Genomic DNA, 23,309 nt, shown 5'->3' with positions numbered 1-23,309 from the left:
CCTGATCTCAGGTGATTCACCCTCTTCAGCTTCCCAAAGTGCTGGGATTACAAGCATGAGTCATTGCACCTGGGCCCAGTTCTCAAAATTTGAAAATTTGAAAATTTCCACCCTGCTGGTGTAGCCGGAGCCCCTCGAACACCGAATGGGGAAGGAAGGAGTTTATTCCCCTTATTCCTCCTTCCTTATTCCAGGAGCTGAGGAATAAATTGTCCAAATTCAGCTCATTTAACAAAGGACGGTTCTGCCTTTATATAGGCTTATACTTTAGATATTACAAGTGGAAGAATCTTAGGTTTACATCTTTAGAAATCACATATGAAAGGGTTTCAGGTTTACAGTTTTAGGACTCACGTGAAAAGGTTCCTGGGTTTGATCTTGTTTTAAGTAAAAACATTGTCTTCCGGAGAGTTTCCCCAAGACCAAGCTTGCCACCTACAGGAAGGTGAATCAGGAGGTAACAGTCGGTCAGCCTTCTGCTGAAATGCAGAGTGGCAGTCAAAGGGGAAGTTGATCCCAGATGCCTGGGTCTTCTTCCTCAGGGGGACAAGTCCCTTGACTATTTCCTTTGACTTGGCCCATTCTTTTGTGAATGGGCATCATTTTCTTGGCATCTATAAGACCTATGAGGGGAAGCTGAGATAACAAATCTGAAATGATTTCTTGAACTGTGCTTGTTTTTGCAGCTGTAATTTTCCATGAGATCCCTGTGCAAAAGGAGCTCATTTAATCACACTGAGGCAAGAGAGCAGCAGCGCATGTTTTCTGAGCACTGGTCACAACCCAGCAGATTGAAACAGGATCTGGTCAAAAAGGATGCATTAAGAAACTGGCCAAAACCATCTAACACCAAGATAGCAACAAAAGCAACCTCTAGTTGTCCTCACTGCTCATTATACCCTAATTGTAATGCATTTGCATGCTAAAAGACACTCCCACCAGCAACTGTGATAGTTTACAAATGTCACGGCGATACCCTGGGAAGTTACTTTGAATGGTTTAAAAGGGTTTCACCCTCAGTCCCAGGAACTCCCAACCTCTTTTGCAGAAAATATGTGAATAACCTGCCTCTTAGTTTATAATTAAGGAGTAGCTATAAACACAGCTAGTCAACAATACCAGAGTGCTGCTCTGCTGAGCTGAGATCATGCCATTGCACTCCAGACTGGGTGACAAGGGTCAAACTCTGTCTCAACAAACAAACAAACAAAACAAAATTGATAAATCATTCTACCTATGAGAGTTCCCCATGGATATCAAAAACTGAACAAGGCCAGGCACCGTGGCTCATGCCTGTAATCCCAGCACTTTGGGAAGCCTAGGTGGGCAGATCACTTGAGCCTGTAAGTTTGAGACCAGCCTGAGCAACATGGAAAAACCTTGTCTCTCCAAAAAAATACAAAAACTTAGCTGGGCATGATAGTGCACTCCTGTAGTACCTGCTACTCAAGACTATGAGGTGGGAGGATCACCTGAGCCTGGGGAGGTCGAGGCTGCAGTGAGCTGTGATTGTGCCACTGTGACTCTGGATGACAGAGTGAGATCCTATCTCAAAAAAAAAAAAAAAATGCGGCTGGGCATGGTGGCTCACACCTGTAATCCCAGCACTTTGGGAGGCTGAGGTAGGCAGATCACTTGAGGTCCAGAGATTGAGACCATCCTGGCCAACATGGTGAAAGCCTGTCTCTACTAAAAATACAAAAATTAGCTGGGTGTGGTGGCATGTATCTGTAGTTCCAGCTACTTGGGAAGCTGAGGCAGGAGAATCGCTTGAACCTGGGAGGCAGAGATTGCAGTGGGCCGAGATCGCACCACTGTACTCCAGCCTGGCGACAGAGCGAGACATAGTACCCAAAAAAATAAAGATAAAATAGAGCTGAACACATTGCTTTGTCTTTGCTGTCAAATCAAAGCAGTCAGAAACTCATTTCCATTTAACACAGTGGAAGTAGGATTACATGTTCTAAGAAGTTTATTTTTATGCATTAGCTATTTGTGGAATTGTTTTCTATTTGTTCTCATATTTGAATGGCCCAGTTTCCAAATAAAGCATAGGTTTCAAGCCTTAAGAATCTACATAGAAACAGCAAAGGATTTACTGAATCCCAAATCCATTTGCTTTCCCCTGAGATAATTATATTCTTTCCTCCAGGCTTCCTGCTGTTTCTCAGTCAAGAGTTTCTAATAGGTTTCTCTCACTTCCCAACTCCCAGGAGCTGTTCTCCATCTGGTTTTGTTCCAGACAGTGCAAAAGATGCTAGTTCAACCTTCCTGAAACTCCTATGCAAGCAAGGTGTGGTCTCAAGGGTATGCTTGTTCAATAGCTCATTGTAGATCTGGCCAGGTGTGGTGGCTTACGTCTGTAACCCCAGCACTTTGGGAGGCCAAGGTGGACAGATCACTTGAGGTCAGGAGTTTGAGACCAGTCTGGCCAACACGATGAAACCCCATCTCTACCAAAAAATACCAAAAAACCCCATAAAACAAACAAAAACAAAAGCAGCTAGGCATGATGACGTACACCCGTGGTCACATCTACTCAGGAAGGTGAGGTGGGAGAATCGCCTGAACCTGGGAGGTGGAGGTTGCAGGATTGCACCACTGCACTCCAGCCTGAGCTCATTCAAGTGATTCTCCTGCCTCAGCCTTTTGAGTAGCTGGGACTACAGGTGTGTGTCACCACGCCCAGCTAATTTTTGTATTTTTAATAGAGATGGCCAAGATGGTCTCAATCTCTTGACCTCGTGATCTGCCCACCTCGGCCTCCCAGCGTGCTGGGAGTACAGGTGTGAACCACCTCACCGGGCCAGTAGTTTTCTTTTAATACCCAGAGCTTCAGTGTTGATGTCATATTTTCAGTCAATGTAAAAATTTAATACATATGGTAAGCTGAAAAATGTTAGTGAAATAGGAGCTGAGCTTTGCTTTTCCAAACATGTTTCCAAAAGTTTATTTTATTTGAAAACACACACACAGTGTCGGATACAAAAGCCTTTAACCACTGTGGTGGGGAAGAGTAAACTGACTGCTTCCAATGATCGTATCTTCCCTCTGTGTCCACTGTTCTCGAAGTCTCAGGGAGTAGAAGGCGCGTCTCTTCCTTTACTTCCCTGTTTGTTGTAATGAGTCCTTTGATGACAGTAATTACATGACTGAATTCTCCATAACTATTTGTCGATTATTAAAGTTTTGCAGTGGCTGGTTTTCCTATTGGTGTCTTACAACCTAAGATTAAAAAAAAGAGAGGTATCTCATGAAATGAGGTTGATTTTGCCCTTCCTCATACAGCTGTTCCTTAAACGACTTCCCAGGGAGACACTGGACACTTGTGCAGAGCTTTACAGATAGGCCAGTGCCTGTGGGGACACTAGCCTACCCCACAAGGGAAGCGGTAGATGCTCCAAGAGGTGATGGTGTGGCCAGAGCCACAGGGCCAGGGCCAGGAGTTGAACCCAGTCATGTTTTCTGAACTACTGGGCCAATATGTCACGCTCACATTACATCTGCTTCCTGTGATCACAAAAACAGTACTTGTAAGATGATCCACTCAAGGACACTGTGCTATTCAATATAATTGGCAGATATTTTTTCCAAATGTTAACAACCTCCTTTCTAAAATGGCCCCATCATTGCTAGGAAATGTGTTTGTCATCTCCTTTGACTGTATTTCTGTTTATGTCAACACTCAGGGACTCTTCCTGTCAAGGAAGACAACACTCAAGGACTCTTTTTAGGCTGGACTATTTCTTCGTAGCTGATAGGCTCTAGAGAAGAGGAAGGGTTGGATTATTCCCCCAAGGATGTGCTCAGCCCCTAATTCTGAGTTCAGAAAGTCTATGTGATAGGGACACTGACCCTAATCCCTCACTTGGGAAAGAAGCAATGCAAGACAGTGAGAGCATCAAACAAAGGATGAAAATGAGGTGCTGTCTCTGAGGCAAGAATGTGAAGGGTCTGGGCCTCTGTTTGAGATCAGTCACGTTAGGGACAGACTCTTTCTATTGTGTAAGACTGCTTCTTTCATGCCTGCTGTGTTTTGCTAATTTTCTTTGCGCTTTCTCTTTAGCTTCCTTGAGAAAATGCTATACTACATAAGTAATTCCCTGTTTATGTTAGAAACCTACTACTTACTGATCATTTTGATAAAGTATTTGGTTCCACGGCATACTTTCTTATTTTAATTGATCAACAAAATGTGAAAACTTGTATTTTATTAAACTGCACTTACCAAGCATTTCTTCTAATTTGGTTGTGGCAGGTTCATTCACATTAAATATGTAGTTATTATTTCTAGGAGAAAATAACAAGATTTATTATGACATAAACTCTGGGGAAAAGACAGCTTTTATATTTTGTTCCTGAAGGTAGCTATTGTAAGGCTACTTTTCAACTGCCTTCCCCAAGGCCAGTCCTACGTGGTCAAAAGCCTCGGGCTCCTGTCCCATCTCCTGGCTTCTTGCTTCACTCTTCTGACCACTTAAAGAGACATGACTGCCAGAGGCTACATATTAAGCTTTACCACTGTTAAATTCAATCACTTAGAAGAACACATATTTATATGTTTATATACATACACACATCTGTATCTATATATGTATTATATATGTATTTATGTATTATATATGTATTATGTGTGTAAACACGCAAATGCCCACTACACTCCCGAAAATCTTTCTTGTAATTATAAATTTCAACATTAGGTCAAAGCAAAAATATCGGCCTAAAGTACCTTCTTTCTTTGCTTCAATTGCATTTCTATTCAAAATCACATATAATTTTCAGGGTAACTCATACTGACTTAACTAATTGGGGATAGATAAATAAAGCACAACATAACGTTTCCTGGATCATCCATTTCTATGTCTCTGTGGATTCTGTGCTCAAATGTCATTCATTTCCTTGTTTCTTGAGCACCCATGGGATCTTGTACAGTACTTACATCTTCTTCTTCTCCACTACTCCGAGCCTCACACAAGCTGCTAAGGCATTTTTCTGCACATCAGAAGATAATACATCGTAACATTGAGAGGTACCTAAAATCAGGGGTGAGGAAGAGTTAGTTGACCAGTTTTTGTTCTCAACTAAGAGAAATCAGCACCCACAGAATAGTGACTGACCTTGATCGAGAAGCTGACTTGTGAATTTTCTGACTGCGGCCAAGTACTGTTTCTCACTGAAGTGGTCCTCTTCTTCACTCAAAAGGTACTTGCAAATTATCTGATTTTAAGAGGAAGGATGAGAGGAACAGAAACAGAAAAAAAAAAAAAACAATGACAATAAATAGTAAATAACTTAACATTGCCCCTCTTAAGAGAATGACATATCACAGCAGAGCAGAATAAAGATCCTCCAAGGAATCAGCACAGAGAAACCAAATAATTTTTAGGACATCTCCTTTGAGTTTACAATACATTTTACAATTAGAAAAGGGTTTAAAATAACGACATTAATTAAAGTATAATTTCTCTCTTCAAGGGGTACACGTTAATTACCATCAGCCAAGTATTTTTTATGCTACTTGGGAGGAGAGGGGTCAGATTTTAATAACTTTGCTTTTTGTCTCTAAATACACCTAACAAACTAACATGCTCTAAAATGCTTGATGATTTCTACTGCAGAAAGGTGATTAAGTGTAGAACTAGCATTTATCAAATGCTCAATAAGTGCTAGACTTTGTGCAAGGAGGCTGAATGAGTTATTTCAGAGACCATAAGCACCAGGAAGTGCTTTTTCTTTCTAACATAAGCATTTGGTAATATGTAACTGACTTTAAGTATCATTTAAATCTTGTCTTTACTGACTGTCTGGTTTGATATCTAGCAGGCACTCAGTAGGTAAGACTTGAATGATACATAAAGTCGGTTACATATTAACTGACATGAAGACCTCTTTAAGACATGAGACACAGTATGACAGATGGTGCTTGGGTGTAACTGTGGTCCTGTGAATACTGTGTTCATGGCATTACTAAGCTGTTGTCCTCTTGGGTCTGTAATGAACGAAGCTTCCTCCAGAATTCGGGGAGCAAGGTCTCACTGGTGAGGTGGAATCACTGATTGTATTAATCATTCCCTCTCTTTCTTCCATGTGCCAGGGGAAGATACCTGCCCTTCAGACTGGAAATAAGCAGAGGGCGAGAACGTCTTACTGTATTTGATACGGGAGGCATGAAGGAGAACTGGCCAAATTTACATACCTGATAGCTTTCCACAAAAGGTTTAAAGAGTCCTGTTAAAAATTCTAACACAGTATTTCCTTTTTCTGTAACTAGGATGTCTTTCATAGTCACTTGTATGGCCTCGCTTTTACAAAGCAGATAACAGCCTTCTTCAAAGTCCTAGAAAGGAAGAGGAAGCCATAATGCACCCCCTAATCTAGGTTAATGGGTACACTGCCAATCTCAATATATGCAGCCATAGGCCCTCAGACAACAGAATACCGGCTACTTCCCCAATCCTTCCAACAATTCTGGTAGTGACATAGCAGCCAGAGAAGCAGCTGTTCTACATTCAGAACGTTCTCAAACATACAACCTTTCTGAGCCTTACAAGTCACAACATGAGTGAGGGATTTTCTTTCACTTTGCAGAGCCGCTCGCTAATTTAAATAGCAAATATATAGAGCAAGTCCTAAAAATATTTAGAATTATGCTATAGTTAAAAATTTCTGGCACTCCTGTCCCACTACCTACAGAATCAAACCTCTTATCTTTAAAACAGCACACAAAAACCTAACATGCTTCTCATCTACTGTCACTTCCCACTTCAACCAAGTAGCAGTCCAGCTCTGTGAGCCTAATGACTCCTGAGCTGTCTAGACCAGGCAGGACCACCACCCACTACCCTTAAAGCAAAAGGTACTTGCCTGGCTGACTCATTCCAACAACCTGCTAACAGGAAAATGTATGCTGATTTTTAAACGTTTACTAAAATAAAGTTAGTTTAGTTGCAATGGCCATACTGATAGTTCAAACAATGACCCTCCTCCCACCAGATAATGCCTAAGTTATTAATTAAACTTGACCAAGAATCAAACTAGAGTCCGCTGAACTGACTGCCCCAGTTTCTCTTGAAGTCTGCCCCACTTTGCCTTGAAGAAAGGGATGGCATCCTGCCTGAGACACATCTGTGAATTCACTCCTAATGTTTCTAGAACTCACACTGCAAACACACTTGCTCTTTGTTGTAAGCACTTTACCTTTAGTGTGTTTCCTGGAAGGAAAATGAACTCATCTGCAAAAACATCGCGTAGGAAGCGAAAGCAACTGTAGACATCCTCTGGAAATAAATTCATTATGTAAAATTACAACATTGCCCTTTAAACTTTAAGGGAGTACCAGGAAGTCCTTACTATCCCAAAATGCAGTATTTCAAATGCATATTTTATTCATGTAACATGACAAGAATTAAGTCCCCTAAGGGAAGCTAAATTCAATCCAAATATTACCTACAGAGTGAACTACAGTCTAGCATAGCTTTTTTTTTTTTCTTTTCAGATGGAATCTCGCTCTGCCATCCAGGCTGGAGTGCAATGGCATGATCTTGGCTCACCGCAACCTCCCCCAACCTGGAGGGGAGGGCCAAGCAATTCTCCTGCCTCAGCCTCCTGAGTAGCTGGCATTACAGGTGCCCATCACCATAGCTTATTTTTGTATTTTTAGTAGAGACGGGCTTTCACTATGTTGGTCAGCCTTGTCTCGAATTCCTGATCTCGTGATCCACCCACCTTGGCCTCCCCAAGTGCTGGGATTACAGGCGTGAGCTACTGCGTCCGGCCCTAGCATAGTTTTTAAACGACTGAATCTAACTTACAACCAGGCTTCTCCTCAGTCAGTCAGGTAATGAGCGAGACATCACAGTTCTTATAGGCCAGGGCACTTCATTTTTCCCTACCCCATGGCTCCCTAGGGCTTCCTAGTACGTTAGGAAAGGTAGTGATTTCTTAATTTCCCTCTATATTCATATTTCCTGCTATCTTTACTGTATCTCTAGTACTTTTCCTTAGAATCACTGTGGAGCTTTGAAAAGCCAAAACCAAACACCGATGACTGGCCCATACCCGAGACCAACAGAAGAACCTCTGGGGTGGCGCCGACTCCCCTAGCAATTCTAACGTGGGGCCTTGGAAGAAACCCCTGACCTTGACTACAGGCTCCTGTGAGGACTACATGACCCATGCTGTCCTCATTTCTACACTCCTAATGCAACTAGAGTGAGATCGTGCATCTCGTGAGTACTCACCTACTGCTGACTGCTTATGTGCCCGCCTGCCTGCCTTTGCGGGAACAGGGAGCTGGGACAGCAGAAACAGTGCCGCAGACCAGGAAGTGGGTAACTGCTCAAATGCCTGATCCTTCTCTCAGTAACTACACAACTTTCTAGGCCTCATTTTCCATATTTATAAAAGGAAAGGTTTAGATTAGATTGTTTCCAGGTCCTACAATTCCAACATTCTAAGCAGGTGAACACATATTTGGGTGAACAAAGCTAACTTTTTCTCAGTGTAGAGGCCTGCTCTTTGCTGGGGTGAGGCTGAACATTACAAGGATTCAAATGTGGCTCCCTAAATGGAATGTAATGGCCAGGCCTCTTCTAAAAGTCAAGACTGCAATTCCTGAAAATTACCTTTCCTGCACCCAGGTGTCATCTGCAATGCTATTGCTACTAAGGACGGACGGACAAAAATGTTGAGCAGCTGGTTCCTATAAGCTGAGCACATGAGGAGAGTGATGTGCTGGAAAATAAGTCCATCGACCACTTCTGAGTCTCTGGAGTCCACTTTCAGAATCACCTGGTCTCTGACAAGGCTGGCGATGTTCGAATGCAGAAGAATGCTGGCCTGGACCACTTCTTCAGCAGGTTTATTATCTACATACAAAGACAATTCATTCAAACAAGATGGGTCACTGCAGGGAGTCTTGGGCCTAATGCGCATTAACACTATTAATAGTAACTTGACAGACACTCATTTTCAAGTGACAGGTTTTAGTGGCTACCAATTAAGGTAATGATACTAAACGTAAAGAAAATTTTAAAAGCACTATTTGATAAATCATAAATCGATTCTTTCTCTCTAAGGACATGTAACAATACTTTCTTATCCTAAATTTGTCAGCCATTTTGAAAGGCACATTAGTTTCTACTCTGAAAATTAACGCCACTTCTGTCTACGTCAGGAACCAAGGGAATCCATGGTTTTGTAACAGTAAGTTATATAACTGGGAAGTCACATGCAGGTGAATGTAAGAATATGAAGACACAAAGGTCTATGATTAATATATGAATACATTAAGACATACAACACACACACCCCTTGCTTAGGCCCATACCAAGATGATAAACATCACTTTGTAGTTTTCCCCACATCAAAGATAACTAAAGAAGCAGACCCATGACAGTTCTTGGTAGCTTATCACCTGATACACTGGCCTGCAGATAGCTGCCAGGCAGGTAGAATTACAGAAGCATAATGAAGAAATGGGGATATTTAACAAATATTCTCAGAACAGAAAATTATTCTACTATTAACCTGAGCCAAAGAGCTGGCCAGCAGTGGCACACTGTTCAAGTTGGTGGCAAGTTCTGCTACTGCTTCAAGGCAGGGACAAGTGAGAGGTATGGCTTCCTCCTGCACTAGATCACATTCATTCTTGACCAACCTGCCTTGTCTCAGCTTGCTCACCTGAATAATATTTTATGTGAAATGATCATAAAAAGCTTGAGATATGAGTATGCTTAGGAATATGGGGTAATCTGCATAAAAAAGAAAAAAGGAACTGAACTGTAGTGATACTGAACAGATACTCTTAGCCATGGATTAGTCATGGTATTTATCCCATCTTGAAAAAGCAAAACACTTTAGAACAACCAGTACCTATGTTTTCATATGTTCCTGGGCTAAACAATGATGGGTCTGAGCCCTTTCAGCTATTTCTCATGACATCCAACACTTGCTACCTTGTATCATAACTAACACGTCCTTTGCCTCCTACCAGACCATCATACCACTGGCAACAGATGTCTGATTTGTCTCTCTTGGTGACTGCCATTTTTGTCAGTGATTCCTCCTCAACATCTCTTAGCTGTGCCCTGAGTGCTTCCACTGCTGTGGCTCAGGCACCCTGAATTTCTCATCGGGACAGAGCAGCTTCCTAACTTGTTTCTATGACTCCAGCCTCTTCTGGTGGTGGATGGTGGGGAGGGGCGGAGAAGTCCATCTTTATTTTCTGTCTGCACCCCTGTCCCCCAAGTTCAACAATTTAATATCACCGATGAATCCTTGGTGCCCTAGCCTGACATCTTGCATTCCTCATCTCTGCCTTGGTGAGGTTCCTCTGCTTGTCTTCCTGAAGGGTTCAAAGGTTGCTTCTGTGAAGTCTTCCTGAATATGGTCCCTTTCCTCTGCAGCACTCTCAGGAACCCTCTGCAGCAAACTGCAGCACACATGTCGCTCCTTGTCTCTGTTCACTGAACCCTCACAACTTGTTTACACATTACCCACCCAGCCCACCCTCTGCAGCCCAGGGGAAACTCCAGGATGGGGATGGCATCTTGTCTCTCTTCATCTCCCTGGCAGTACCCAGCACTGATGAGGTATTCAGTACTGGGCTGATCAAAGAACAGTAGGTACTTAACTTTAAATAATTATCTGATCTTAAAAGGACCAAATTTCCTACTGTAGCCTATATAATTTTTTTTTTTTTTTTTTTTTTTTNCTTTTTTTTTTTTTTTTTGAGACAGCGTCTCGCCCTGTCACCCAGGCTGGAATGCAGTGGCGTGATCTTGGCTCACTGCAACCTCTGCCTCCTGGGTTCAAGCAATTCTTCTGCCTCAACCTTCTGAGTAGCCGGGACTATAGGCGCCTGCCACCACACCCGGCTAATTTTTGTATTTTTAGTAGAGACAGGGTTTCACCATGTTGGCCAGGCTGGTCTTGAACTCCCGACCTTGTGATCCACCTGCCTCAGCCTTCCAAGGTGCTGGGATTACAGGCGTGAGTCACCACGCCCGGCCTGTACAATTTTAAACTAATAAGACTGAAAACAAGCTAACTATTGTCATATACATCCCAAACTCCCAGCATAGTATTCATAATTCCAAGGAGGCTTTTACACAATTGTTATTATCAGGGAACTGCATACAAGACCAGCTCTTTAATCCTTACAACCCAGTAAAGCAAATGGGTTGCAAATATAATACGGTTTAAAAAGAGGTGAGTGTAGAGGGTAGGAATTGTGGGATATAAAAAAATTGGTGCCTTCGCCGGGCGCGGTGGCTCACGCCTCTAATCGGATCACGAGGTCAGGAGATGGAGAGCATCCTGGGCAACATGGTGAAACCCCGTCTCTACTAAAAATACAGCTGGGCATGGTGGCATGTGCCTGTAATCTCAGCTACTCAGGAGGCTGAAGCAGGAGAATTGCTTGAACAAGAGAGTCGAAGGTTGCAGTGAGCCAAGATCGCGCCACTGCACTTCAGCCTGGGGACAGAAAAAAAAAAAATTGTCTCACAAAAAAAAAAAATTCATGCCTTCTTTTTTCTTTTAAGAATGAGGTCTCACTATGTTACTGAGGCTGGTTTTTAATTCCTGGGCTCAAGTGATCCTCCCATCTCAGGCTCCCAAGTAGCTGGGATTATAGGCATGTGCCTGGCTAGGATTCCCGTCTTTATTATCCATTCTGCTAGGTGCCAAGAAAATGGTATTCTGGTCCTCAAGATAGAGTCTCATAGTGGGAAATGACATATAAACAATTATTCTCAAATAATCAACGTGCCGTGTTCACTGTGTCCTATAGTGATACAAACAGATTTGATGTTCTTCCTGTTTCTGAGCAATCCTTTGCTCAAAGTCCTCTATGGGTTTTTCAGGTCCAGGTTATAACTCTTCCAAATTAAGCAAGCATTCTCAACACATATGTCCTACCTACATACCGGGCCAAACGAGAAACCCTCCAAATGCCTGGGTTAAGCCTTTTAGCCATAAAGTCTTTTCCATCAGAGTATCCAAGTCCATAGATGGCCGGTTCTGAAGCAGAACAGCAATTATTAGGGTCCAGGGGCTCAGAACCATGTTTTCAATTTGCAGAAGCTGCATTTTGTAAGCAACTTCAGTGACAAAGGCATGCGCGTCCTCAGGCTGTTTCTGAGGAATGTATCTAAAAGGAAGAGTACAGAGCAACAAATTACAGTTCTGCTACTGAGGCAAATGGGGGTGGGAAAGGCTGACCTTTCAGAAGGCTTCTCATACTTTCTGCCAACCGAATTCTCTCAGGTCAGGTGCAAGTAGTATTCCTTTGCTTTACTATACTGTAATCTGACCATACATTTCTGGGATATGCTCTTGAGAGGTGATAAAAACACTCAAGGGGTCCAGGGACCTATTATTCCTGGTTCCAGGCAAACAACTTCTGTTGCTTCCTGAATAAGAAACATCATTTCTTTGAAAATGGATGCCTCTCCCAGTAGACTGAATTACTGTCTTTTCAGAATCCATAGCACACTGAACATATCTCCATTGTGGAAAACACTTATCAGATTATATAATAAATATTTTAAACCGAATGAGCCATTCAGTTTGCCTGACTTCATGCACGGATTACCAAACTCTGAATGGTAAGATAAGGCCTACTCAGAGCTGGCTGGAGCAGAGAGACACATATGATTTAAAAATAGGGTGGCTTAATGTGAAAGGTGTAGCCAGGAAGGGTGCCCTGTACTAGGTAATAACTGGCCAACCCAGTTTGAGATCTAAAGAGAGAAAGCCTTGGCAGGAAAAAACTACCATAAGCTTCTGTGATGACTGGGAAATATACTGGGGTATAGCTGCTGGGAAACAGCTACAGCTGCAGGTAGGTTACAAATGATGCTGTCGGCACATGAGGCCTGGTGGGGCCGGTGGCTTGTCTCCCTTACTTGTCCAGGTATATTTCTGTAAATTAAGAAAACTCAAATGTATATCTGTGTTCTGTATGCTGAAAGGACCTAATATATTTTCTTGCCCATAAAACTATAACCTTCTTGAGACTAAGGACTCACTTTCATTCATTACCACTAATGCAGTCCTTTCTAGGGTCAAAAATAATACTTAGTCCATACTTTGGCTAGCCTACCAATAGCACTTAACAATTTCTGTACATATACTTGTTAATAATGGCATTATTTCTTCCCACTTTAGTTCCCCTGAGAAACGTGATGATAGTCTGACTTTGCACATTTGACATACATATCTCATAGCTTATCATCTTTTTGGGGGCAAACATATAATTCTTCTTTAAATGAAGGTTTCCAATGATGAAAAATGAAATGATAACAGTGTTTCTGATCATTTTCTCTGGGATCTTAGGTAAACCAAGAGAAGTGGTCAGTTCCAGAATTGCAACTCACACCTTTGGATTTTAATCCTCATTTCTATGACAGTTGTTAAAACACGGGTCACACCTTGGAACCAAGTTATATGAGCTCCGACTCATCCTCCCAGCAGCCAAAGATCGAAGTGACACAGGGTCTCCAAAGTACACATGGATGCTTCCAAAATTTTCAGAGAGAATCCTTCTGGCTTTCAACAACCCCTAATAGTACCACAACGGGGGAAGAGAATGAAAAAGGGTAAATTTAGAAACTAGTTGATGTGTCAGTCAGCACATTCTCTAAATTAACCTAAAATCATGCTTAGCTTTCCCTCACGTACAGTTGTAGATTCTTTTGGCTTAGGAACTCCAAGAAGCTCATACACATAAAGAGTTTCTTCCAAGATCTTATCATAACTGATACTAATTGGGACAAGGTAAGTATCAAAAACTTCCCTTTTAAAAAATGGCTCCATCACAATATTCAGAAGACCTGCAAAACACAGGGAGAACCGCTTCACAACATATTGAAGAGCAGAGCAAACATGGGCACATACACAGAAAATACTAAAAGCATACATTATATACTAAGCCGGTAAATATCAACGGTTATACATTCACACTTGAAAAATCTTGCTAAATAAAGTGTCAAGTTCTATGTAGCAGCTGATGTCTTTGGGTTTGTATTTTTCCTTTTAATCTGTAGTGACCTACCAAATTTAGGAGTCAATGTCTTGGCAGAGCGGCTTCTTGTCCCTTCGAGGAAAAATTCAACAGGAGCATAACCATTCTTTAAAGAGAAAACAAACAAACAAAACACAAAACCCATTGCCTACTCTCAAAATGATAAATGATTCTTTTGATTCCTTTTCCAAGCTCCCTCCCCAGTTTCCTGAACCAACACAGCTTACAGGGAAAATTACACAAGAGAGTCACACAGATTAAACAGATTGCTGAGGTTATAAACATTTCTTGAGGGGAAGTGAAATAGCTAAGTGTTCTATTCAGAAGTTAAGAGTTTAAATGAGCAAACATCAGTGAAGAAAATATGGCTTGAGTGTACTTGGGAATTATTTGCATTTACCCGCAACATAGTTTTTACATATTCAGAGAATACAGCCCAGTAGAGTTTATTGCCACCAAAGGTACGCCGCATGAAAAAGGCACCCGACATTCGTAGCAGCTCACCAACCATTTTCATTCCCAGGAAGTCTAAAAAATAAAGAGGGGTTAATATTTATTCGCAGAGCTTGAAATCTTCTATAAAGATCTAAACTTAAACATTCTTATTTTTCATTTATATTTTATTATTGTATTTTATGAGACAGGGTCTCACTGTGTTGGCCAGGCTGGTCTAAAACTCCTGGCCTTAAGCAGTACTCCTGCCTCAGCCTCCCAAGGTACTGGGATTACAGGCATAAGCCACTGTGCCTAGTCTAAACTCAAACATTATTAAGAAAGATTTCATGAATGTAAGATACCCCTATCATATTATTATATTTTGAGATTAAAATGCATAAGAGATATCTAGTAGAATTAAAGAAAAGAGGGAATTCTGTGGGCCAGGTGCTCACTGGGAGGTTACCTTGTGCCTCTCCATGCACCTCTCCATGCACTGCTGAATTTACATGTAGGTCAGCTAGAGACCAGGGACAATGCTATGATGCCAATTTCTTTAGTCAGCCATGTTGCCGACCAGACAACAGACCGATCTGTGCCCTACATGCTCTGGAGAGGGAGGCCAAACCAGCTCTCATCTTTTTCCTATAGGGTAAAAATATCAACCTACTTTTATTGGAACAGATTAAATAAGGCAAATCTTGTAAGAAATGAAGATTGCTAACAACAGTTTTAAAATAGTCTACTCTTCATTTCCCTTAATTTTCAAATAACTTCCTCACAAGTTTGTTCAGACGAAAATGCTTTTAAGGTGCTTAAGCTCTTGGCAGTTTTAACCTTGCCATTCACAACGTTTATTAATAAAGGGGTGTACTTGAATCCCGGCTTTCCTGGCTACCCTAAAAGGGAATGGATAAAGAATTTATATTCCTTAGCAATCCTACTTTTAGGAATCGATCTTACAGGAATAAAAACACTAATATAAAAATGTTATGACATTGTTCATAACACCAAAACTACTAAATTATGAAATATCCACATTGACAAATATTATATAACTATTAAAAATAATGTTATACATGAAGTTTGACCCTTAACTTGCACCATATACAAAAATTAACTCAAAAAACCAAAGACCTAATGTAAGACCTGAAACCATAAAACTCTTAGGAGAAAACATAAGGGAAGAGCTTCATGGTCTTGGATTTGGCAATGATTTCTTGGATCTAATACCAAAAGCACAGGGAACAAAAGAAACAAATAGGTCAATTGGACTACATCAAAATTAAAAACTTCCATGCTTCAAAGAACACAATCAACAGAGTGAAAAGGTAACCCATGAAATGGAAGACAATATTTGCAAAGCATCTGATAAGGGGTAAATATCCAGAATGCGTAAATAATTCCTACAACAAAAAACTCCAAACAACCTAATTAAAAAATAGGCAATGGACTTTCACATATATTTCTCCAAATATATACAATTGGCCAATCAGCACACAAAAAGATGCTCAGCATCAATAATCAAGGAAATGCAAATCAAACCTACAATGATTGACTTGTAGTTCACACTCATTAGAATTATTATAAAAAATATCAGAAAATAACAGGTGTCGACAAGTAGAAAAACTGGAACTCTTGTGCACTGTTGGTGGGAATGTAAAAGGTGCAGCTGCTATAGAAAACAGTATGGTAGTCCCTCAAAAAATGAAAAATAAAAATTAGCACAAGATCCAGCAATTCTACATATACCATTTTTGGTATGTATGTAAAAAAATGGAAAGCAGGGTCTGGGTCTTGAGCAGATGTTTTTCCAACTTTAAAAAGGAAGGAAATTTTGATACATGCTGCAACATGGATGAACGTTGAGTGCATTCTGTTAAGTGAAATATGCTAGTCACAAAAGGACAAGCAGTGTATGATTCCACTTACATAAAATATCTAGAGTAGTTAAGTTCATAGTGAGAGAAAGCAGAATGCTGATTGCCCAGAGTCAGGAGGAGGGTGGAATGGGGAGTGTGTTTAATGGGTACTATTTCAGTTTTGCAAGATGAAGAGTTCTGGAGATGGATGGTGTTGATGGCTGCACAACAATGTAAATGGACTTAATGACACTGAACTTTATTTCTGAAGATGATTTAGATGATAAATTCTACATTATGTATATTTTATCACAATTAAACTTTAAAAAGTTATATCTATTTATTGCCTAGAGAGATAGCCATTAATATAGTGTCAAATTAAAAAAAGCAAAAGTCAGGTAATACCTGTAAGTAGTACAGTCTCATTTTTCAAGCTTATACCAAAGAACCCTGTGTGCATGAACTCTTGCAGAGGTCTGTTCAGGCACAGTAAAGCACAGGGCAAAGGACACAAGCCAAGCTATTCAGTGCTATGACTGGAAGAAAGGAGGAGAGGCTATTTTCATCATCATCTTCAAATACCTCAGTACTGCCAGAACATGCCAGTGAACTTGTTAAAAAAAACAGAGAAACAATACGTACCCATTCCTGCTGCTATAACTGGTACAGGCAAATCATAGTTGTACAGAAGAAAAGACAACATCAGGAAGTCAATGTAACTTCGATGACTAGGCAGCAAAACAACAGGATGCTCCTGGATGACTCTTTGTAGCTTGAAAGTAAACGTTACATTTTGAATAATTCCAGTTGTCACGTTATCAAATCGTATCTCAAATCAAAAGATGAAAGAGTTAAGTCTATGTATAGAGGGAATACCAATCCTCTTTTTCTGCCTTCCTACCATACACACAAACGATGTTCTCTGATAAGGTAAAAGTACTGTTTCTAGTAAAACAATTTCACTTAATGTAAGAATATTAAAAATGTAAATTCTTATGGATCAGAATAATGATAACAGTGATGGTCGCTAACATGTATTAGTTGGGCACTATATCAGCATCATTTTATATACCAGTTATCTTACATGCTTTGTTTAATACCACATATTTAACAGGGTCTAAGTCTTAGCTTCCTTGTTTGTAAAACGGTCATGCATCCAATAAATGGTAGAGCTGTGAATGGAACCCAAGTCAATCTCACTTAAAGGGCCAACTGTTAACCGCTATACTGAATTGGCTGGTTGTGGTTAGAGAAAACAAAGCTTCTCTTGGAGAGATTTTTAAAAAATCTATGAATGCATAGGACAAAGTGAGAGGAATGGTATGTGCTATGTGCTGGAGTCACTGCCAGGGAGAATGGGTGCCACGTAGCAGGGAGGGATAATTTGAGTTTCCAAATATAATCCTCAGGCCATTAACCTCAAGATTCATTGGTATCCATGTGTTATCTGTTATTCTGAAATCTAAATATAACAAAGGCCAGTTAGTCTGTGATCACTTAAGATATGGTTCACCAATACTCTTTGATTTCAAACACTGTAACATTCTCTAACAGATTCAGGGCATAAGTCAGCAATCTTGAAAACAGGAGGAAGAAGAAATATTTGACAGGAAAGTAAATGACTGAATTAAAACAAAATATTAAAAGGCATGAGGAGGAAGGCAAATGAAGTTAAGAGCTTTCCTAGGAGAAAAAAAGTAATAACACAAATAAGTAAAAATAATCTTTGTAGGGATTATTTTCCCTTCACGAAATTAGAAAGATCATCATTTGGCAATCATTAACATAATAACTAACGCAGGCAAAAACCATCAGAGGGTGCAAAATAGTGGGAGAAAGTATGATGCAAAATAGGATATTTAGCCATTCTCAAAGTGTCTTTTCATAAGATACTCATTAGTTATAGAGGAAAAAAATAATAACTTCAAGCACAGAAACCTGGCAGTTATAACCTTAACCAAATGATGGAAGTGAAACATCTCTAGTAATGAAACCAACAGGCCCCATATGCTGCTGATATGCTGCACTGAGAAGAATGTGTCGCTTCTGGGATATTCCTAGCAAAGGTATACAACCTGAGCCTAACATTGAGATGCCATCACTCAAATTCAAATCAAGCATACTTCAAAATAATTAGCCTGTTTTTTTCTTTAAGAAATTATCATGAAACACAAACACAAATACTAAGGAATTATTTTAGATTAAGAGTCTTACATGGAAGAGGGTAAAGAAAAAAGCAGAACGCTTTCTAGGATTTCTAGTGCGACACATGATCTAGAATTTTCTTTAGCTACACAGGATATGATTGGGACAATTGGTGAAACATGAGTCAGGTGTGTATTACTAGTATTGTATCAATGTTAATTTCCTTATTTTGATAATTATACTATAAGACAATTACCTTAATTATAGGAAAAATGTACCAGAGTATTAGGAAAAGATAAAGGAAATTCCGTAAGGGAATCTAGGTGAAGCATATACAGAAATTCTCTGTATTTCCTTTGGAACTTTAGTGAATATCATTAAGTTAGTCTGTAAGTCTTACTTGACTAAGTTGGTCTGAAGCCTGCAAGTCTGCAGTTAAAAGGAAACAAAAAGCAAAAGGCTTCAGAGATGCACACCCTCTTCTGTCTAGACTGGAGGCCTGATGATTAGGCCCTGGGCTTTTTATTGACCAAGTGAGCTGTCCTTGAGTTGACTAAATTGTGAGGGGTTGAAAAAGAGACTGTTTGTTTAATTTTAAGAAGAGACTTTTTTTTTTTTTTAAACAATCAATACTCACCTTCTGAATACCTTCCTCATTTACACACACTTTTGAGAAAATTTGTTTAAATACTTTGCTTAGAGTGAAGGCAAAAAACCGAATGGCTCCAAGGCGTAGTTTGTGACTCATTTCATCTAAAATCTCACTAACTTTCTCTCGGAGGACATCCACAGACTGAAGGGATTCCTTGGAAAGCTAAAAGGAAAGGAAAAGCAGGAATAATTTCTAAAAAAAAAAAAAAAAAAAAATCAGAAAGCTTTACTCAAAAGCCAGTATGACTAGTTCCCAATGGATTAATCTTCTATAACTCAAAGTTGGTGTATTTTCTTTTTAATTTAAATTGACATAATTTCCTAACACAGTCATAGTAGATAAATGATCCTATTTAAACATGTTTAAAGGCTGGAAATCAAAAGAAAAACGGCTTTCTAGGATAGTATTTTAGAGTGAAGAAAACACTTCACCTTTCCATTTGGTTCGTTAATAAGTTTACACCCAAACGCTCTAAAATAAGTTGCTGCCCACGATCTAGTGTCATAGCACACAGTGGCTTCTCTCAGTATATTGCTGCAGCACTCTACCAGCTTGCTCAATGCAATCACAAAGTAATATACAAGATTACACTGAAATTACTGACTCAGATTATATCACATCTATCAGTCATAGGGATTAACTATCAAAGGATAATTAGTGAAATAAAGGATCTCACAATGGAACTTGTTTTATTCATATAGCCCTTTAGATCTTTTGTAAAGAAAACAAAAAGTTTGCTCTGTGCTAGGACTGTCAAGGGCCTGGAGATGAACAAGTCAGTTTCTATCCTTGAGGAAGCCTGATTTGCCCATTTTCATTGTCCCCTAAACAAGCACTTTGAAATGAAGGCTGTATGATAAGTAATCCTTATGCTTCCCAAGGGAGAGTGCTTTACTTTAGGATGGAGCTCAGAAGCTCAAAGGCTGGGGTGTTGGTAACCCAATTACATGTAATGAAGAAGTATCTTTTTTTTTTTTTTTTTGAGTCGGAGTTTCGCTCTTGTTACCCAGGCTGGAGTGCAATGGCGCAATTTCGGCTCACCGCAACCTCCGCCTCCTGGGTTCAGGCAATTCTCCTGCCTCAGCCTCCTGAGTAGCTGGGATTACAGGCACACGCCACCATGCCCAGCTAATGTTTTGTATTTTTAGTAGAGACGGGGTTTCACCATGTTGACCAGGATGGTCTCGATCTCTTGACCTCGTGATCCACCTGCCTCGGCCTCCCAAAGTGCTGGGATTACAGGCATGAGCCACCGCGCCCGGCCGTGAAGAAGTATCTTATATCCTTTTTTTCCATTTAGGTGAAATTCACACACTATAAAATTAATCATTTTAAAGTGAACAATTCAGTGGTATTTTGTACATTCACAGATGCTGTGCGACCACCATCTCTATCTTGCTGCATATCCTATCTTTTTGGGGGCTCAGTTCAACAGGGCTAAGAGTGAGGAACCAGAATAACTCTTTCCTTTACCTGTGTTCCTTTGTTTTATTCAGAGGCTACCTGAAACAGCGACTGTACCAAAAAAAAAAAAAAAGTTTGAAAATATGATCAGAAGAGAACTCATACTGAATATGAATGGACTGAAGACTAAATGAACTGCTGAGGAAGTAAAGACAGTGGCCACAGAATAATGGGAAAGTTTGAACGAGAAGTAGAGGGAGGATATGAATTAAAGCAAAAATGTTTTCCTGAGATGCAAAAGTCCTGGACCTGTTTTTTGTTTTTCATTAATTAGCATTCCACTTTAAAAAAATTGTGTTAAAATACACATAACCTAAAATATACCATTTAAACCAGTTTTAAGTATACAGCTCAGTGGTGTTAACGCCTTGGACCTGTTTATAGACCAAATAGAAGAAGTCCTCTGAGGGAAAGGCTGAAGACAGAAGGAAAGTAGCCGATGCATGCCAGAGTCTCAGAGGAGGCTGGACTGGATGGCTTCCAGACCACAGGGGTGTGACTGGTTGTGACCAGGAGAGAAGGCACCTTGTCTCTGAAACTGGACTAAAAGGGGCAGATGGAAGAAGGGATCCCAAGGCTGCAGAATGTGGATCTGCATTACTCATCCACTCTCCCAGGAGCAGCCAGACACCTGGTTAAAGGAACAGAGAAGGTGAGCTGGCAGATTCCAGACTGCTTTTCTTCCTGGCCAGTCTGGAAGGAAAGATTGGGGCAAAGGAGAATTAAGGATGTTCGTAAAACAGCTACTCAGATAATCCTAACAACAGCTGGATAGGAAGAAAGAGCAGAGGGCAGAACTGGGAAAATGTAGGAATCAAGGGACTGGTAGGAGGGATGAATTTCAGGAAACACAACCATGAAAGGAAGCCTAACTATAAAACTATGGAAATAGTTCTAGCCAGAGATGGTAGAGAGCCAAACAAGGGTAATGAGAGGTGCTAAAGGGAAGGGCAGGGTTATGTTCAGTTTTGTTTTGGGCAACAGAATGGGTGGTAGGGCCATCCCTGAAATAGAGACCACAGCTCAGGGATGGAAGGCAGTGGAGTACAGGGGCTAAGAATTAGTTAGCTATACAGATTCTGAGGTGTTTGTGGGACATACAGATTAGATGTCCAGCAGAGAATTGGACAGTTGGAGATAAAATCTAAACCCCAATAATCTAGGCACAGCAAGAGCTATTGATTGGGTACCACCAAGCTATAGATAGAAACTGAAATAATAAGAATGATGGATAAAATGGACCAGGGAGATAGCAGAAGGGAGGTAAGAAGCGTGAAGGTTCAACTCTAAGAACACTTACGGGGCAGACAGAAGAACTTATGAAAGAGACCAATGAAGAACATCTAACGTGAGATGTCACAGAAGTCAAGGTAAGATGATCCTGAAGAAGAGATGTCTAACAATAAGGGACACAGCAAACGATAACATGAAGATGAAGGGCACCATGGAAATCCATGGAAGACACCATATGTAGACCACTCTTCTGAGAAGCAGATTAAGTAGGGAAAGCGGGAATTGAGGCAGAATACATGGCCAAGGGAGGACTTTTCCCTAGACGGAAAATCCTCATGCCAGATTGAGCCGATAGAAAGGGCTGACGGGTAGGAAAGGTAAGACCCTTGGGAATTAAAATGGAATGAACAGATCAACAACACAAGTGAACAGGCTGTGTTGAAAGAAATGCTTTCTCCGTGACTGGAGCAGAGTAGAGGATGACATGACCTCTTATCTGTGCAATTACACTTTTCGCTTGCTCAGCAGATACATTTCAAGAAACCTAATATCAGACTTAATAGATGAGCAATAGTCTTATAACTCCTTGTCTCATTTTTCCGACTCTTCAGTCTGTTCTCTATATTATATAAACTTGATCCATCTCTTAAATGCAATAGCAATCACCTCTTTGCTTGGCTAAGACCCCTTCAATGGCTACTGTTGCATTCTGTGAGATAAAGGCAGACTGAGTTAGAGAGGTAGCAGCAGACGTGGAAACACACAGACAGGAAGAGACATTTAGGAGAGAAAGTCAGCAGTCTTAGTGACTGACAGCCTATGAAAGAAAAGCAAGAGGTTGAAGATCGCATCCAGGTTTGGGGTGGTTTGGGCACCTAGTGCATGGAGGAGTCATTCCTGGAGACAGGGAAAACGGGGTTGGGGTAGGAGGTAATATATCTAGACACCTGGTTCAGGGGCAAGGGTGGGAGGGGTAGAGAGCCTAACTTAGATATCTTGAATTTGAGGTGCTTTGCAAATTCCAAGTGGATATTCTAGCAGACATATAAAAACAGATACATGAAACTCAAAAGAGAGCTGGGCTGAAGGATTGTGTTATTATTTATTATAATAGGGAGATGTCAGCATAAGGAAGGTACTTAAAATTCTGGCAATTAATAAAACTGCCAAGTGACTGGATAGAAAAAAACCAGAGGCTGGAATAAAATCCTGACAAATTCCATCATTTAAAGAGATAGGCAAAGGAAAAGCCCATAAAAGCAAGTGAGGAGGCCAGGCGCAGTAGCTCACACCTGTAGCCCCAGCACTTTGGGAGGCTGAGGTGGGCAGATCACCAGAGGTCAGGAGTTTGAGACCAGCCTGACCAACATGGAGAAACCCTGTCTCTACTAAAAATACCAAAATAGCCAGGTGTGGTGGCACGTGCCTGTAATCCCAGCTACTCAGGAGGCTGAGGTAGAATTGCTTGAACCCAGGAGGCAGAGGCTGC

At 40.7% G+C, this 23,309-nt stretch overlaps 1 protein-coding gene across 2 annotated transcripts in view; it reads right to left on the bottom strand.

Annotated features, from left to right (window-relative positions):
- Positions 1-2,925: 2,925 nt before the first annotated feature.
- GNPAT (glyceronephosphate O-acyltransferase) overlaps positions 2,926-23,309 on the bottom strand; it is a 33,661-nt gene continuing 13,277 nt past the window's right edge. The window contains exons 3-16 of one of the 2 annotated variants that reach the window (XM_017526525.2): positions 19,109-19,285; positions 16,969-17,098; positions 14,430-14,557; positions 14,060-14,135; positions 13,687-13,838; positions 13,437-13,567; positions 11,931-12,154; positions 8,625-8,867; positions 7,198-7,277; positions 6,197-6,337; positions 5,118-5,217; positions 4,940-5,033; positions 4,229-4,290; positions 2,926-3,225 (exon numbers count right to left, since the gene is read on the bottom strand). In XM_017526525.2, coding sequence (XP_017382014.1) covers positions 3,182-3,225; positions 4,229-4,290; positions 4,940-5,033; positions 5,118-5,217; positions 6,197-6,337; positions 7,198-7,277; positions 8,625-8,867; positions 11,931-12,154; positions 13,437-13,567; positions 13,687-13,838; positions 14,060-14,135; positions 14,430-14,557; positions 16,969-17,098; positions 19,109-19,285 — 1,782 coding nt within the window. In that variant the 3' untranslated portion in view covers positions 2,926-3,181. Of the gene's footprint in view, positions 3,226-4,228; positions 4,291-4,939; positions 5,034-5,117; positions 5,218-6,196; positions 6,338-7,197; positions 7,278-8,624; positions 8,868-11,930; positions 12,155-13,436; positions 13,568-13,686; positions 13,839-14,059; positions 14,136-14,429; positions 14,558-16,968; positions 17,099-19,108; positions 19,316-23,309 lie in introns of both variants that reach the window. The other variant, XM_017526526.2, reaches the window with a different exon arrangement.

The sequence above is a fragment of the Cebus imitator genome, unplaced genomic scaffold (genome assembly GCF_001604975.1).
Source record: "Cebus imitator isolate Cc_AM_T3 unplaced genomic scaffold, Cebus_imitator-1.0 Scaffold42, whole genome shotgun sequence".
Taxonomy (NCBI): Eukaryota; Metazoa; Chordata; class Mammalia; order Primates; family Cebidae; genus Cebus; species Cebus imitator.
This window is presented reverse-complemented; position numbering and strand designations above follow the sequence as displayed.